This window comes from Acanthaster planci, linkage group LG10, assembly GCF_054643075.1.
Source record: "Acanthaster planci isolate LZ-2023a linkage group LG10, COTS_SCS, whole genome shotgun sequence".
Taxonomy (NCBI): domain Eukaryota; kingdom Metazoa; phylum Echinodermata; class Asteroidea; order Valvatida; family Acanthasteridae; genus Acanthaster; species Acanthaster planci.
Genome location: NC_141786.1, coordinates 18,020,408 through 18,037,981, shown reverse-complemented (window position 1 = coordinate 18,037,981; position 17,574 = coordinate 18,020,408). Strand labels below are relative to the sequence as shown.

Genomic DNA, 17,574 nt, shown 5'->3' with positions numbered 1-17,574 from the left:
CAACAACCTGAAACGCATTGCATTGAGCAATTTTTTATTGATGCAAAGAGCCTTCGACAGAGTGTATTCGTCACTCTTAATGGAGAGCGAAGTTAACAGTGGTGCCTATTTATTGTTATGACTCAAAATGGAATGCAAGTTGTAAAAGGTGGGGAAATATATAATATAAAAACTGTGCGACTTCGGAGGTTTTGCAAACTGTACTGGGTCCGTCGAATGGTATCGACGATTCCTTGCTGCTTCAACGACAACTTAGCTCTGACTGTCCTCAGACGTCGAAATGGCAAACGGTAGCCTGAAGATTCAGATGCTCCTCCTGGTGATATTCGCCGGGGTAGTAACCTTCGCGGCACCAGTTGATCAACAAGACGGTGGCTTTCTTGAGAACATGAAAAGAGCCGCTGAGAACGAAAACGAGGTAAGATTGACGAAAACCAGCCGTGTAGCAAGGCTTTTACTCCAAATTGTAAATATAAATATGACTTTTGTAATTCGGAAAGTTTGTCACTGAATCTCAGGCACGGGGAACATTTCTAACCAAGTATACGTCGTGATTTTTTTGAAGACATTGTCTGACGATCGTTGGATTCCTTTTTTACCATCACTGGCTATTGGCTGAGGTTTACGCTTACCGCCGTTCCCCGATTGCTTCGAAGATAAACCTGTTCCATTAGGAAAATAAATCCGTTTTTATTTTGGCTCAGGCAAGGAAGAGGTCCTTCAAAACTCCTCCAAATATTTACTTTGTTCCATTCCAGTATTCATCATTGTTTTAAGTTTCATCCCAGAATGTACATTTTTTAGAAGAATATGTTCATCCCTCTGTCCTTTCCCTCCTTCCCCCACCGCCCCACCCCTCCCTTTTGTGTTTCTCCACTGAGACCTGTTTGTCTATGCATATCCCACTCTTCTCCAGCCCTGTATTGGTGTCTTAAAAGTTTGGAATGTCAGCGTTTAATTCTTTTATGAATTTTATGATTATATGTATAATTTATTAGTACATTATTTAATTCAGAGATTTTATCTATTTCACACGGATGCCTGTAAGTTGCGGGTAACTGCTGTTGGTCATCAGATATCACAAGCACAACAGTCGGACTGGGAAACGTTTGATTTGTGACCAAAACTGCAACAATCCACAATAATTTCAGGTATACATCTCCGAAAACAAGTCATTCCCTTCCAAGATCCTTATTTCCAAAAAAAATCTGAGATCTTTCAGCTGGATTGCAAGTTTGACTCTTTGTTGTTCTTCATATTACGGACTTTAGTGTTTTTTTCTTTATTTGTTTATTTCATGACAATGCTGCTTTTGTTGCCGATGCAATCGAAATGACCTGTCATGTGATAGTAAGTGTCTACAAAGTTTATGTGCAGAGTAATGGGTCAACAGATTCTGTAATGAAATCTGCCCTCTATTACATGTTCTCTTTTTATTTAAATCTTGCAATTCTGTTGTCATTTGATATGGGTTTATTGTACTTTACCCAGTAAAAAGCGTTTGATATCTTTCGGTAGAACTCCCTTTGGCAATGGTATTTGTGGCAGCCATTTGATTTAGATGTGGCCAGTAGTTGTAAATCGCTGGATTGACTTCATACACTGTTCACTTCCACCTTTGACATTACAAGCAAGGCCTGATACATAAGCATGCAAAGAACAAATGGTGAGAGTCCGTGACACTAGCTTAAAACTCGACGATTTCTACGCCGTAATAATCAAATCAGATAAACATTTAACACAGCAGATAAACATTAATTTTAGTCAAGGTGTGATTAAAATACTTGAATGTATCATGTGAAAAATCATTTGAAATGCAAATTCTCCCGGCAAATGTAACACAAGTAGCTGAAACAGATAATACAATTACACAGAAAACGAATAAAGGTTTCAGGTAGACTTGTTTGAGCTGTTCGTTTGTTTTACAGCTTTTTTTTAATTTGCTTTTTATCAAATTAAATGATCACTTAAATCTGGATGCTCACGTGAATGAGCAAGTAAAATGGACATGTGTCAGCCTAATTATGTGAAACTCATTTAACGTGGGTTCTCGTAAAAACACGCTTTGGTTTGGAATAAACGGTTGATTAATCTTCTGGTAGGAAACTGGTGCATTATATATCTTAAATTAACATTGTTACTTTTACTTGTATTCACTTTGCAGTTCGACGCTGACAACGATGCGCAGCAAGACGATCTTCAAGAAAGGAGCATGCACGACCTTCAAAATATCAAGAAGCGTCCCAACTTGCGCATATTCAGAGAACGGCACCTGGTGGAGAAGCCCTCCCTGTGGATTCCACTTTCCCACGTTGATTTTTTCCCCCATCTCCAAGATGATGATCCACAAGCCACAGAAATTGTTACCAAGTTTTAAGTTGACGACATATCTATTTTGTTGTGGGAATTGACATCTACAGCAATTAAGAAAAGTGTTACTGAAACAGTTCATATGTCATTATTATTTCGCTATGGAAATTGAACGAAAAAACAGTATAGCCTTTAATTCAGTAAAGCAAGGACACAAATGCGAACGACAATAGGAAATAGACAAAATACAACCAGCGTGAAACAGTTTTTCGAAAGTCTAGTCTTTATCTCTACAGTTATAATATATGCTTTATCTTGATAGGTTTAATTTGGGGAGGTGTGTACATTGCATATCATGGACGCTTTAAGGAGTTTATGCTGCGACTCAATGTCCAGACAAAAGGAACACGTATATTCAGTTTACGATATTTTAATTGGTTTCGTTTTAGTATTTATTATTCATAAATACCTCAGACAGTTTAGCTTTTCCTATTGGTGGAGAGCCCGTCACGTGGCCGGTCTTAAACGGACGATAAAACACCAACCGCAACAAAGTGGCCCCTGAACAGGGACATTCACGTGACACTACGCATGCATAGTGACCGCACCAATGCCACACAGCACGGTCCATTGTCTGCATACAGATCTGCCTCGGTCTGGCATGGACAGCCGTAACATCATGGCAGGCAATCTGACGCCAATCTTTGCACAATCTGTCTTCGCTAACTGCACATTCATGGGCAAAGTCGTGGTAAAATGGTTTTCAACCATCACAATTGTCACCAAAATGCCCTTTCAGATGACGCTAAGCAATGATTTGGCAGCATTAATCGTTAACTTTCTCAAAAAATGAGCGTAATGTAGTAGAGCGGAGAAGACACGTTGTCAGAGCTTCTTATATGTAATTTATATCGACACGTCGTGCTGCGTATCATGCATAGGCTGTTTACTGTAATGCTTAGGCTGGAAAATATAATTAAAGACATTTTGATTTTAATCGTTTCAAAACGTTATAATTTGAAATCCCAGTTTTATTCTTATCTATATTAAATTTTCTTTATATTGTTGAGAAATACAATGATCTTGAGTTTTGAAAAGAGTTGTAGCTGTGTTTACATTAATTACCCATTGTCCTCTGGATTTTCAATGGCAGTGACAACCGTAGTCTGGTATCCGTTTTCTACTTCCGGTCCTCAGGCCCAATTATCGTACACAGCGTATCCTATTTGCTCTGAACAAATAACACGCAGAAGAAACAGTGGAATGTGACATACGCCACAGACGAAAGGAAAACCTACAGAAAGTCATCAATAATAATTGCAAATGATTGCTTTAAAGTAATAATAGATGAAATTCCAAGGAAAATGAAGCTATTTTAGTGCAATCGTATGAGCCCCACGATCTGGACCGATAAAGGGCGTCATTCTCACAGCAACGGAGGCTCTTTTTGTCGGAACTGCACTTGGCTGGTTCACTAACGACTAGGTAATGCATGCGTCACAGTCGCATCGCTGTCAACAAAATGAACACTCGCACCAACGTGGCTCTTTTCAACTGACGGGGGGCGCTTCAGCTCAACGCAGATACCACTTGCCTCTTACTAAAATTATTTCGACTCCAGAAAGAAGCGGCTACATAAACTCAAGAATATTTCACATCAGCTGCTTTGTCATTTTGCGTGAGGTTCAGGCACCAGACGGCGTATCCTCCTTCAGTGGGTGTCCGTACGTGCCGAACCCGCCGTATCCTCCGAATCTCGCTCGAGACCTGGTCACTTCCATCCCTGCGGTCAAGTGAGCCCTCTCGCGGCAGGAAGGGCCAAGATCTCCTGGCTGGACATTCGTAGGCGCCCCTCGAGTCGCATGTTGGTTAAGTCTGGCGTAACGAACATTCTGTTTAGAAGAAGGAAGAGTCCGTCGTTTAGCAAAGTTGTTCCAAAGATTCTGAACACTAAATTGACCTAGCGGCTTTACGATTCAGGGCAATAAGGCTGGGCAAAGAATACAGAAGTGATCATTTTATTTTTACCAGTTCGGTGCACTGAAAGTCATTCATCGATGTACTGAGGATAATTACTGTTCCGATACACAAGAATACATTTTATAAAGGGTTTGCACGACTGCCATGTCACAGGGCAGTGCTTTGGTTCAGCAGAACATGCACAAAGAAGGAACATCCCTGCAAGATGGCTGTCATTCAAAGCTGTTACAGGGTGATTAGTTCCGACACCGTTCCTCTTCAGCGTGTGTGGAGAAAAGACTTCTAGAGGAATCATGATCAATTAGAAAGGTCAAATTTGAGAATACACTATTTCTATGCATGACACAACCCAAAAGGGATTGTGGCTAGGCAAGTGAATGAAGTTAACGAGATGCAGAAATGGTGAAATACATGGCCTGCGTATTTATGTAACAATTAAGAGTCAAAAGAAATCAGAATTGTCTCCAGGATACTGCATACAGAACTTGGAGGCAATAATTAATGACAAGCTTTTGATAAAAATCTGTTTACCATAAGGTGCTTCTGGTTCACGGTTTTCACCGAAGAAAGACCAGCAGTGTCAGCATCTGCACAGACGACCTGGTCGATCGTCAGGAGAACTATAACGAGAACGTTCAGACAAAGACGAGGCACCATGGCTGTCATGAATCTTGGTAACCAACAAAAACTACACGCAGATGTAAGGGTTCTACGATGCAATCCAGATTTGGGATTAATGACTACGATTCTGCGAATTGCATTATTCATCCCAAGGCAATTAAAATAAATCCAGTTTGAAATAAAATATTACGACTGGAAAATAGTTTCGTTGATATCGATTTAGCTGCCCGAAAGTGCAAAGTGGCAGAGACAGTGGCGTAGCTAGGATTTTACTTGTTGGGGGCACATAGGGGGCAGCAGCATCTTATGGGGGAGGGGGAGCACTGATAAGTTGTTGGAGGACGTGCCCTCAGTCCTCCCCCTCCGGCTACGCCTCTGGGTAGAAACGACCTTTCGTAGTCACCTTGTTGTCCACTATGAGGTTATTTGCTATTTCAAAGCTGGGGGCATACACTGAGTATGCAGTGTTAAATACACGTTGGGCAGGGCAAAATCAAAAATTAAAATTGATTGAGGATATTTGCGTTTGCATTTGAAAGCACAAAGACCTATATTGCTTCTGGGGATTGTTTCACAAAATCTGCTCGATGATTTATATAGTAGTCAGATTCAGTATTTCTTATTTTTGGTTCAATATTTTTGGAAATTTTCGAACCTATACTTTTCTACAATCATCAGAGCATGGCCAATCCGAAATCAATGTTAGCGTTTGCGTGGCAGCTGTTTGGGATTTTCAAATCAGCCGCTAAAAATACATAAATCGAGCTATCTCCGCTCCAGTCAACCAAGAAACGTCATTAGAGTGGTAAAACCTATATTTTCTCGGTCAAGGAATTCAACAAGCCCTCCAAATACACATTTGATTCTCGGGATTACTAAAAAAAACAAATAAAAGTAGCTAATAACCACTTTCCAATATCGTTTTACATAAAACATAACTGTATCTCGGCTTCAAGTAAATCTACAAACTTAAGTACGCTAATCCTGTTTGCTTGGCCAATTCAAGCCATCTTTTTCTCAACAAGTGTTACATTGTACATCTGGGATAAACATATTCACAAACTTGTAATCTTGAAGTTTACCAGAAATAAAAATGGTGGGGAACCCCTCCAAGAATATCAGTTTTTATATATGAGCTAGTAATGGCCACACAGATTCATGACTTGATTGTGGCGTATTCAACCAACAGTGTACTCGCATCTGAACTCTGGATCATTGAGTTTTCAATGCAATGAAATAGAGTCGTGAATGCATCACACGACACGACGAAAGGAACAGTGATGGTGGCGTTTGTGCTAACGGCTACCTGCAACTCAACGTCGGTATAGTAATGAATGCTTTTTTTACTGCATTCGATTCAGAGGATTTATTGGTTTGCGTGTTCACAATTTTAACAGTATGCAATAAAATATCATAAGCCGTCTAGTCAGAGGGATTAACGTGTTTTGAACAGCATCTGTGGACAGGGATGAAAATGTAAACATTAACTAATAGTCTTAGTCTTATTTCTAAAAGGGTTGCTAATTAGGCTTGCATTTTATCTAGATTATTTTTACTGTTGGTAAGAGCCCGCGAGAATAACCTACATGTACATATCATTACACGGAGGACCACATGGATGCGATTTCCCCACAAAAAAATTCAAAGGTTCTTAGGGTGGATGTGATTTTGAACCTGGAATATGATTTTGACAGGGATAACCCAAAATTACATCCAGTCGAGTCACCTTTGCATTTTGTGTTGGGAAAGCAACTCAAAGCCATTCACGGTGTTGCAGCACATAGGTACACAATAGATTGAAATAGCACGACATCTTAATCATTCTGCGCATTTTTGTACGTTACAGGGTTTCGGTACCGTAGAGTAAGCGCACGGGAGTACACTAAACTGGCATTATAAACAATGAACTTAATTATTCCTAACTGCTGAAATATTTGAATTTTAAGGGCTTAGTGGCATCTCAATCAGTGTATATTTTGGGCCACAAATTAACATTCACTGAGGTACGCTCATTACTTTTTATGTCTCCAATCGGATTTATTTTTAACGACCTGTAAACGAATGAGGCAAGCCACGAAAATTTATGTGTTCAACTTGGCCTGAAATTCCAACGACCTTCGAGCAAAGATCCGTTTTGAAAAGTAGTACATAGCCATGAACATGAGCGCTCCGTCCACTCTACCTGACACTCTCAACTCGGTGAAGCACCACTATAGCTTATGACATCGCGTACGACGTATACTCTCGGTAAAAAACAGCAAGGATTCACAGTGGCCATGGCAGGTCTTCTTTGCCTGAAAACTCTGGTCACATTCTGCCAGACAGTCAACCTGGTCGTCTCCACCGATGCTGACGAGGCTGGCGCTTCCTCGGAGGAAACGAGGAATCGTCTTCTGGTAAACAGAAGGATTAAAATTGTATTGGCAGCAGGCAAAAGTTGACTTTGTGCAGTGACGATGCCACAGTGGCGTCTCTAGATCTTGTTTGAGTGTGTCAAATTGATTTGAAAAAATTCTCCGACTTTGTTATCCCTGGAAAAATACTCCCACTGAAAGGCGATGTGCTCCGCTCTCTCTCAAAAAAAATGCGTATCTCTCCAGGCGATAACTCTTTTCCTCCCCCGCTTGATTTGGAACTGCGAAAATGTTAGCCTCCACGTTTGTTACTTTTTAATATTCCTGATAAGATCTCGTTATCCTGATAACTAAGACCACTTCGCAAAGTCCAGTGGAGTGACGTTTTCTCAGAATTCTGATACCATTAAGTTCTTGCTGGCTTCCTTGCAAATACAAATGAGACGGACGCGCACGAGTTAGACAATGAACGCATGATGATTTCAGAGAGTATTCATAGATGTAAAAATCTTCTATTCCAAGTTGGATTTCTTTTATGCTACACAAGCCCTTCGCCATGTGTCCAATGGCATCTTTCTACTCTTTCTGTAACAAATTGTCAAGGTTATCCGACCTAGCGTTTCAGTTATTGACTAATCCGAGCCGACGCCTCGACTGTGGTGCACCCCACTTATGCGCACATTCTTTGCTTCGACGAACGCAGCTTTGGGCTGTTTAATAAAGACATCCTATTGGCTGAAGGGGCATGTGACGGGTGCCAGTAATAAAGAACGGAATGTGCGTTCATAGTTGAATTTTTTATATTCGGTCCGTCACTGTGTACGGGGTAGAATGCCAAACCGTAAGCCTTTCCACCCCTGCTTTTACGTTTCTTTCGCCAGTTTCCAATTTGGAAGTTCGTAGCCGTCTCATTTTTCACTGACTAAAACAATAGCATTTTCCTTGCACAGAATGCCGTTCCCAGTCTGAAAGCGTGAGCGACACGAGAGGTGTCCATGGACGACACCTTTAGCTGTCCAAACGGTCAACACCATCGGCAGACGAATCCTGGATGAGACGAAATTGAGTCTCGAGGAGTCGATAGTCGTGTGGGTGTAAGATCTCGAGGAGAATCTGAGGCCAAGAGATATACGGGATTTCATGTTGGACGATTTAGGGGAGGTTTTGGCTGATTGTGAATCTAACAAGACAGTATAACCAGCTACAGGCTAAATGTTTGCGGGATCGTGCATGCCACAGAGCAAACACTAGTGCCGCTCCACTCAGTCTAAAATTTAAGGGACAACTCAAACGAACAGAAGACCAAACACAAGATCTGCCAAACACAAAAATGAATTATTTATTTGAACAAAGAAATGAACTGAATTTTTATAATTACACTTCAACAATAGCGGGCCACGTAGGAAAACTGATACGGCTACGAGAATATCCTGTGAGTACAGCAGGGAGATTAATACAATGTAAATCTTCCACAGCTCTCGTAAGCACAATATAAGTATTCTGCAGCTCTTTTAAGTCAATAAAGAGAGGACCATTAACTTGTCTAAAGTTTCTTTAAGTTTATTATTTGTCTAGTTTGTTTTGAAATTGTTTATGGTTGACATAAATTCAACATTGTCGCGATTAATAGTATTTGAAGCGTTCAGAGAGTCAAATTTGGCGGATTTGGCGCCATACAAAACGTTTTATTATTAGAATTATTATTAATCCAGTTGAATAGGATTTCGTTTTTAAGCGATTCTGCCACACTGCATTCCCAACTTAAGCTTTTAAGTCATTGTACTAATATTAAAATCGATATGATATCTTATTTAAGAGCAACGACAGTGTGAGGAGACACTGTTGATGTATGAAGAATGCTGCTTAAAGTGTAAAATAGATGATCAGAACACTGAAGGGATCGTATGGAAACACGATCAACCGCCCGTAACTCAAACGCCACACCTCACATGTGGCTGTTTTCTTCGAAAATTTCTGAAGACCAACCGAAGGTTAAATGTGATTGGATAAATATTGGGCATTTAAGGGGAATTCTAGATACCAACCATGTCATATAGTAACAAGAGGTATTGGGTATAGTCACCAATGTTGGTATCGAGGTTGGTCTCAAGATAAAATATGCATGGTCTAATTCTGCCCATTTTTCTGAGTGTCAGTAGCCACACCAACTAAACCTCCAGCTGGACTGAAATCAAACTGAAAGAGATACCAAACATGAACCTGTTTTGTATTCAACTGATTTGAAAAGTACTACGGATTTGAAATCTAAGATTAATAAAGGGACTTCCCGATTGTTAAATGCTACAAACCAACAAAATCAAGAAGGTGAAGGTTAAATTTGTTATGTTAAGCGTGTAATTGACTGACGTTATGAAACGGCGCCGCATTCAACCAGTATCAAATTACACATCTTATAGTGTTGGCAAAGATGGACCTGTGCATGATTGATATAAAAAAGAACCCTGTTTGAGCTGAGCACTTAAAGTGTTTGTATAAATTTTTATTTATCGGCAGTGGTGCAACGGCAAGGGAGGCTCAAAGAATTTTTTTCGGAAAAATGAAGAAGCAATATACACTAACAGCTTAAACTAGTATATCTAGTCGCAAACCTCAGTCCCCTGTTACGCAGCCGGGCACGGGAGGTGTTGAATATGAGCCTTAAGCAACGGAGGCTCCTTTGGTAGGAACTGTACTTCGCAAGCGTTATGCACATGTTACTGCCACTACTAGCAACGTGAACACTGCCAACCAACATGGCTCTTTTGAACCGAAGAGGGGGTGCTTCTGCTCAAGGTGGATAAGGAGTTTTTAGGAGGTCGCCCAAGCTAGAGAAATCCTAGTGCATAACTGTCCTATTGGCACTAAATTAAGACATTTTGCCCGGGGCCCGCAAAACACTCTGAGGTCGACAAATAACATTAAATATGAGTAAATTTGAAATAGGGCCTATGCACTTGGCAAAATTCCTGTTGGCGGCTGTTTGATGGAGTAACCCACAATGTGTATGGGATACATCTCATCATTATTGTTTCCCACAAGCCACCAATAACACCTTTTTGGATTTTCGACTTTGAGAAAGATTCCAACAAGACCATGGGTTACAAATACATTCTGCTTGGGGAGCTTTGAATATCTTTACAAAATTTGCACTCTGAAGTTGGTGCTGGTGTATACATGGACGCACTCTTCTATTGCAGAGTACGTAGCGAGTCCATAGGAGGCAGCATAATATTTCATTTCTTTTTTTTTGTCGGAATTGAAAGACGCTTTAGAAGTGGTAGAAGTACAAAAAGGACAAAGAATTATTTGATTTCTTAAATGGACTATTTTTTTTCGCGAAAATTCAGACTACAATTCCCTCGGACCTAAAACCTGGATATGTCACTGCCGGACCATTGAGAAACAAGCTAAGCCGAAGTGGAGCACGCTTAGAACGACAAGCGCTGAGTCTGGCTGGGAAGTAGCGCTAGTGTAGATTGAGGAAGACCACAGCCCGAATTAGAAGTGGAATAACACGTCTTAAAGAATTCCTTGATTCTTCACTGTGACATAATTCCATCTGGAAGGTAATTACATTTGACTTAGCAACGAAAGCAGCATTTCAAATGGGTTGCCATGGACTATAACATATGGAGCGCATTGTCATTCATAATTATTGAAATCATTCACAGAAACTTAAAATGAGCAGAACCTTTCAAACACATTACATTTTTACATAATGAAGGCTCTGCCAACCAACAATTGTTTGCCGGAAATGGAAATAATTTTCCTTTTATTTCTTTGCACTTGAAGCAATTTGAAAATAAGCTTTGGTCCATAAAATTCAGTCCCAAGAGAGATTGTGGATTAAGCGGTGAAGTATCCTAAAGTGGCGAAAATATGGTCATTCCCATTTAAATAAAATAGGGAAAACGTTTAATTAATTTATATTCCGGCCTGATGTTGCCTCGCTCGTAGATATATAATAAAGTTGTTTCTTTCTTAACGGATAGTGTGCATTCCGTATACATTTGACCACTGAAACGGAACTATAACACTGCTCATAAAGTAGAGACAGGTAGGCCTAGATGATACGCTGGTTGCTCGCTGTCATTCAATCTTTAATACGAGAGATTCATCATAGTGCGCCTCCAAGAGTTTGCAACTCGTTGACCAATTACAGTGCGTGATATCTGTCGACCCTTTCCAAACACACAGGGGGTTGGCAAATCTCGCGCACTGTGATTGGTCAACGCGTTTCAGATTGCACTTATAATCCCGTTAAGTATAAAGATTCGGATCATGTTTCTCGAGAAAATGACGTGAAACGAAAGCCCTGGAAAACAACATAGGAGTATCTCTTTGTATGCCAGTCCAGAGTAAGTATTATATAGATTTGGCAATCAAACCATTTCGTCTCTTCTCTGAGGAATTACGGGGCATTATTAACCAAACTGGAGTTGAGTAGCATAAACGGACTATAATTTATTTTCTACACTTGATAGAAATTACCTAGCAGCCATTGGTGTCAAATATCTTGCAAAAAATACTCTTACTTTTTTCTTAGTGTTACCAGTTAGGCCACCCATGCACCGGCGCTGGTTGAGTGGATTTTGGGATTTCCGTATCTGTTCTTGTGTCACCTCTGAGCTGTGTGTCCGTTACAGGGTGCATAAAAGTCTTATCAGTACCTTCTGGTCTGAAATTAAGAAGCCCAAACAAGAACACTTAACTTTTCGGTTTTCGCAGCAGCGCTGGTTGTTGTATTAACCTGTTGCATTTTAAGAATCGCAGCACAGCATTTTCAATCAGAGTCGGTAGGAATTCACTTCAACACCAAGCAGCTGTGCTTTTTTTGTCAACCCTTCAATTCTTCTAGAGGTAAAGCAGTTTCAAGTATCGAGACACTGCAATAGAGGGCGGTTGCTAAATTCTACAAACTCACACTTACAAAGAGTTTCACTGGGGGTGCTTTGGAGAGGCTGTTGCGATGAGGGGAGGTGACCAAACTTTGAACAGCCCAAATCCTATCTCCTCGTTATAACTGATCAATTTCTTCACCACCGAGAGACTACAGAACTAACTATTTTCGAATTTTTGGGGTGAATCTCTTTTCATACAAAAGCGCTTTTTTCTTCTTAGAAATAATTTATTTTTTGCATGCAACCACAAAGAGGTCAAAGTGAGTAATAGTAGTAGTAATAGAAAGTAGGTGTACTTTCATATATGCGAATAACACGCGCGTCAGACACAACTAGTTCATAATGTCCCTTTTAATGTCGTTCAAATGGTGTTTTCTTAAAAGAACAATTGAGCTCTTTACTTCACCTAGAAGTTGGATTCAGTCATATTTTACGGAAAATAACTGTTTACTGCAAACACTGTTAAATGAACTTCTATCATGCCTGTATACCTCAATCATCAACGCTTCATTAATGAATTTTGTTTTAATTTTAACATTTGTCGGGATTATAGCCATCCAGGAAGTGAAGTTTCCTATTTTTATAAAGTTGGCGAATAACGAATTCAATTCAAATAATCAGCATAGAAATGGACGTCAATCCCGGTACTACTGTGGTACTACTACGTACGAGTGAGATTCTATATAAGCTTCAAATTTCGTATCCTTCAAAAAAATCCTGAGTTGTTATGTGCACTTACAAAGGGGTGACGGTCTTCACAAATGAAAACATTTGATGTTAAGCATTTTTAACACTTTGATTGAATCAATGATGGTATGTTTGTATAACACCCTGGGCAAGGCTCGTCATTCCAATGGAAAAAACGAAAAATATTTTCCAACTTCTTCAAATGACGTAAATAAACTAACAATTCTACACAAATTTCAACTAGGTACGTGCTTACATGTTTTTGAAAAGAATTGACGTTATTGCCTTTGGAAGAATCAATATTACGTTCAAATCCTCTCTCAAATAACCTTTTCAACTGAATGGAAAACGTATCAAACTTCTACAAAGCTCACAAGAGCGCCAACAAAGTGCTATCGCAGTGAGTTATCACGAAAATGGAAAACTATGCAGAGTTGATAACTTTTTTATTAATATGGGTTTTGCAGGTGCTATGTCCCGTTACCTAGTGGGGAGCTGACAGTTACGTTAAGTGTGACAGAAAAAGGGTTGAGTTCACGCAGAAATCAAATTGTTCAGAGCTGTCATCCCTCGCGGAGCGTAGCTGGCGATGTACCTCTCAGCAAGGACGAGAGTGCCAAATTGTGGTTGGCGTTGATATTAGGAGGTCGAGTTAACCCCTTATGTGTCTGGGCACTGCTTCAATTTCGGTCAAAACCTTTTTGAGTTCTTTTGCGTCATCGGTTCGAGCCTGAACTGCCCGGCCACCACGAGGCGTCCCCTGCAAAGATGGCAAAAAGGAGAAGACAAGAATCTGTACCGGTGTGCGAGGGTTTATATTTTTGTTTTGGGTTTTGTTGTTTTGGACAATTGTGTACAAAACATAAGAGAGGTCATTCAAAAAGTTAAAGTATTAGCAAAAGAACAACAGGGGTCCCTAATTTTACGCATATTTGTGTTCGTGTGTGTATCCTATTCCTAGTGTGGACCTGAGAACAAGCGATGTCTCCACATTAAAACCACATTAAAGTCTATATGACTGGCACTGATTCTAGACCAGTCGGGAATCTATACCTAAGTAATAATTCCAAGCACACAATGTTTGGTGTGGGCTGGGTACCAATCTCTGTCGCGGGTTTTGTGAGTATGTGTGGTTCTGAACAGAACCCAAGGGTATCCAATGTTTTGCAACCGTTTTTGACACTTTGGTATCAGTCATACTTTTCTCTTTCAAATCCATTTGGCGAGGAAAGATTAGTCCATTTTAGTTGTTCCGTTGAGGTGCTAAATGCACGCTGGCTGTCGCACGTGTAGCTATGAAAACCAAACAAACGTGAGCACACAATCATATGCTGAAATGGGTCAAAACCTCAAAGCATTGCTGATAAGGAGCGTTCATATTTGCATAGAAAGTTTCGGAGAGATCAACCTGGAACAGCCACATTCTTGAGAGCAGAATCCTCCCCTCCCAGATATTATTTGTCCGAAAACCTTTTGTTAAAATTAGTCCTATCTCGACTGGTTTATTACATGCAGCTAATCGATTGCATTGCACAGAGGCTTTAAGGAGTTTAACCTTACCATTTCATCATCCGGGCTGGTGTTACGCTTTCTGGAGTGGGGGATGGTGTTGGCAACAGCAGTGACCGCCAGAGTGTTAACCATCAAGACGATGACCAGAATGTGCAGCCACGGTGTCCGCATATTGGCCTCTCTTGTTCCCAGTTAATATCTGAGAGCATAAGCTGCACCTCTACCAGCTTCCAAGTAGTCTTTCGTGTTTCGTGTCCTGACCAATGTATATTCGTATTCAGTCAGGCCAAAGCTATTTGGTCTTTAAAACCGCGCAGAAATGCCCAGGCAAATTAATATACATGTATTTAATTAATGGCTTTGGATTGCTCTTTGTAATCCCTAAATCCTTCATCAAAAGGACACGGTCCGTTTAAGATAAGTGGGAAGTGCATGTTTAAAATATACGGGCGCCCTGCGGCCCGAATGAATACTGATGAAAGATCCAAACTGAATAATTGAATTCTTAACTTTATTGTTCTGTTCGGACTTCCTTTTTAGGACTGTAACATTAAACAATACACTGAGATGGTATTCTATTATAATTGGTGCGTATTGTAATGCACTATCAATTTGCTGAGTAGTATCTGTGTTCCACCATAGTTGTCGAGTAGTTAGGAACCCAATCGTCAGCCCGGGCTGACATGAAGAGCCAAAAGCTGGCGCCCGTCTAATTTCAGCTAGTTCAAATTTCCTTCCCCTGCGGAGGGGGCCACAACCGAGTCTCCTTCATTTATTCTTGGAGTACAGTGGGACGTTAATTAGGGAAGTTGGACAAAATTTGACTGTCAGTGATAAAACACTTTCAAGCTTCCTAAGCTAATTTATTAATAAAGTTACAATTTTGATCAGTATTTAACCAAGCACACGGATTTGTACAATTAAAAGAACCATTTCTCTCATCTTTATAGGTATCGTCATTATTGATAACATGTTCCGCAAATTAATGTAACTAAACACAAAAAGAGAATATTTAAAAAAAAAACATGTTTTTATCTCGTTATTACCTTGTGCTTTCAAACTGCTCTTTCACGAGGAAAGAAACAGCTACCAGTACGACTTATTATTTGAGTTGATGTCTTGCAGATGCTTCTGCGGTTACCTGACGATAATACTTGTGACAGAAATTACAAATTCTCTTTGGCATGTACAAATAAATAAAGAGAATTACTATCTCGTGGTAGCTGTGAGAAGAAGCTACGTAATTGGTTGTTGCTATGTAAAGCGTGGGCGGTGATGTGTGTGGCAGGGCCTGGCTTCAGAAAGCGTGGGGATGCTGTAGGGGGCATTCGAAGTCACCACGCAGCACATAAAATCCATATTCCTTCTCATATTGCACAATCCAGTCGACGCATCGCTAACACAAAGACCTTTTTCACCCACGTGACAGGATTGCGTTAAATGTTAACAATGCCGCCACGCGTGGACCGCTGTCGTCACGGTGATTGCATATATTCCTACGGGCAACTTCAACCAAGTGTAAGCGCGCGTGCACATGCTGTGTGCTTGACTAGTTTTAATATCTTAAACAGGAAGATTACCACCCCAACACTAGACACTCATTACCATCACAACACATCGCGGTCCAGCACGATTCTAACATCACAGGAAAAAGGTCTATATTGGATGCCACTTCAGCCGAGGAGACATTTCTTGTACCGGCGTTCACAGTAACTTGGAAGAAGAGGTCAAAAATGATCTCTTAAACTTTAACAGCAGGTATTGTACAGATTATGAAAGTCGATGTTTCGTGCTAAATCGGCAATGGGTTTGGGGCCCAACAAGATTTGGCCAAGACTGTAAAAGTTGGATTTAGTCTTTTTTTGGGGGGGGGGCAAACTGCTATTAGCAACACTGTTAAGTGAAGTTATATCATGCCTGTGTGCTCTAATTAGTGTACAGTTAATTAACGGGCTTTACATTTTATTATGATTGTTATAGTAACAGGGAAGTGAAGTCTGCCATGTTCATCGATGCGGCGAGTAATTAAGTTGAATTAATCAACAAAGAAATTGAAGTCAGTTCCGAATCCCTGCAGAACTCCGCAGGGTTTAGATTCTAAATAACTTTTCAAATTTCATTTCCTTCCATATTCTTGTGATAGCTATATGTACTAGATGAATGGTGACGGTCTTAAAAATGAAATCGAATTATGTTGATCACTGTACAGTATGTACAGTATTATGACTGTGTCATCGATGGTATGTTGGTATAACACATGGGGAAAGTCTCATGATTCCCTTGGGGAAAAAAACACTGACCAAATATTTTCCATTTTTTTAACCTAACCTGTAGAAATAACATAACAATTCTGCATAGAATCCAACTAGGTACATGTTTACATGTTTAGATGTTTATCCAATGAAAACAAAGAACGTCATTGCCTTGAGAAGAATCACAGTTACTGTTGAATCCTTTGTAGAACTCGCGAACCTAACCACTTAACTGAATGTGAATAACATCGAAGTCAAATTCCCTTAAAGCTTACGAGAGTGCCAACAATTGTATCGAATTGAGCTATCAGAGGAACGGAAAACTGTGTAAAATTAATCAGGATTTTAGTTGAGGTTTTGCTTTTGAGATGTACTGTTCAACTTGACGGTGAGGCTTGAAGTTACCCAGTGATCATTAATTGGATTATTCAGAGCCTTCACCCCGGCGGTGTGTAACTAACACTATAATGCATGCATCGAACCGAGGAGGCGACTGCTAAATTGTAGGTTAGTGTTGATGTTGGAGGGTCGAGTTAACCCCTCCATTGCTTGCGCGCTGTTCCAATAGTGGTCCAAATCATTTTGCGTTCCTTTGTATCATCAATTTGAGCCTGAAACGCCTGGCCACCACGAGGCGACTCCTGCAAAGATGAAAAAGGAGACTAAATGTATTTGTGGATTGTGCTATTTTTAGTGTAGACCTCAGAAAATGAGGTCCACATTTTGATAGTAATTCATAAAACGTAATTTGATGGGCCAGTTAAGAATTTGACACTTAAAGCAGATAACGTTTGGCATGGGGATCATAAAATGTGTTTCTTAGCAGTCAGAATTTTGTGTTGCTTGTTTGATTTTCTAAAACAACACAGTGCAACGAGGGAAAGGTCAAACTATTGAAAATGCACCTTGGCTGACACACATGTTGATAAGAATATCAACAGTACTAAGAGAATGAGT

The 17,574-nt window shown here is 40.2% G+C and overlaps 1 protein-coding gene and 3 long non-coding RNA genes across 4 annotated transcripts; 2 read left to right on the top strand and 2 right to left on the bottom strand.

The window, feature by feature from the left end:
* The first annotated feature begins 175 nt into the window (after positions 1–175).
* On the top strand, positions 176–3,170 carry LOC147797916 (uncharacterized). Its single transcript, XM_087142359.1, has 2 exons — positions 176–418; positions 2,165–3,170. Exons 1-2 carry the CDS (start codon positions 281–283, stop codon positions 2,375–2,377), a joined length of 351 nt encoding a protein of 116 aa, XP_086998485.1. The 5' UTR covers positions 176–280; the 3' UTR covers positions 2,378–3,170.
* Positions 3,171–3,286: 116 nt separating this feature from the next.
* Positions 3,287–4,973, bottom strand: LOC110989963 (uncharacterized). The gene is made up of 2 exons (XR_002599740.2): positions 4,822–4,973; positions 3,287–4,202 (listed from the first exon to the last, which is right to left on the bottom strand). It is a non-coding gene; the product is annotated as an uncharacterized LOC110989963 (long non-coding RNA).
* Positions 4,974–7,079: 2,106 nt separating this feature from the next.
* LOC147797915 (uncharacterized) lies at positions 7,080–9,740 on the top strand. Its single transcript, XR_015426890.1, has 2 exons — positions 7,080–7,307; positions 8,216–9,740. It is a non-coding gene; the product is annotated as an uncharacterized LOC147797915 (long non-coding RNA).
* A 2,666-nt stretch (positions 9,741–12,406) lies between these two features.
* Positions 12,407–14,624, bottom strand: LOC147797914 (uncharacterized). Its single transcript, XR_015426866.1, has 2 exons — positions 14,414–14,624; positions 12,407–13,613 (listed from the first exon to the last, which is right to left on the bottom strand). It is a non-coding gene; the product is annotated as an uncharacterized LOC147797914 (long non-coding RNA).
* Positions 14,625–17,574: the final 2,950 nt, after the last annotated feature.

What these genes read in the sequence shown, in the direction of transcription:
- LOC147797916 (XM_087142359.1), top strand. Translation starts at nt 281, where the DNA reads ATGGCAAACGGTAGCCTGAAGATTCAGATGCTCCTCCTGGTGATATTC. An exon ending in CCGCTGAGAACGAAAACGAG is followed by an intron (nt 419 to 2,164) that starts GTAAGATTGACG and finishes TTCACTTTGCAG; the next exon opens with TTCGACGCTGACAACGATGC.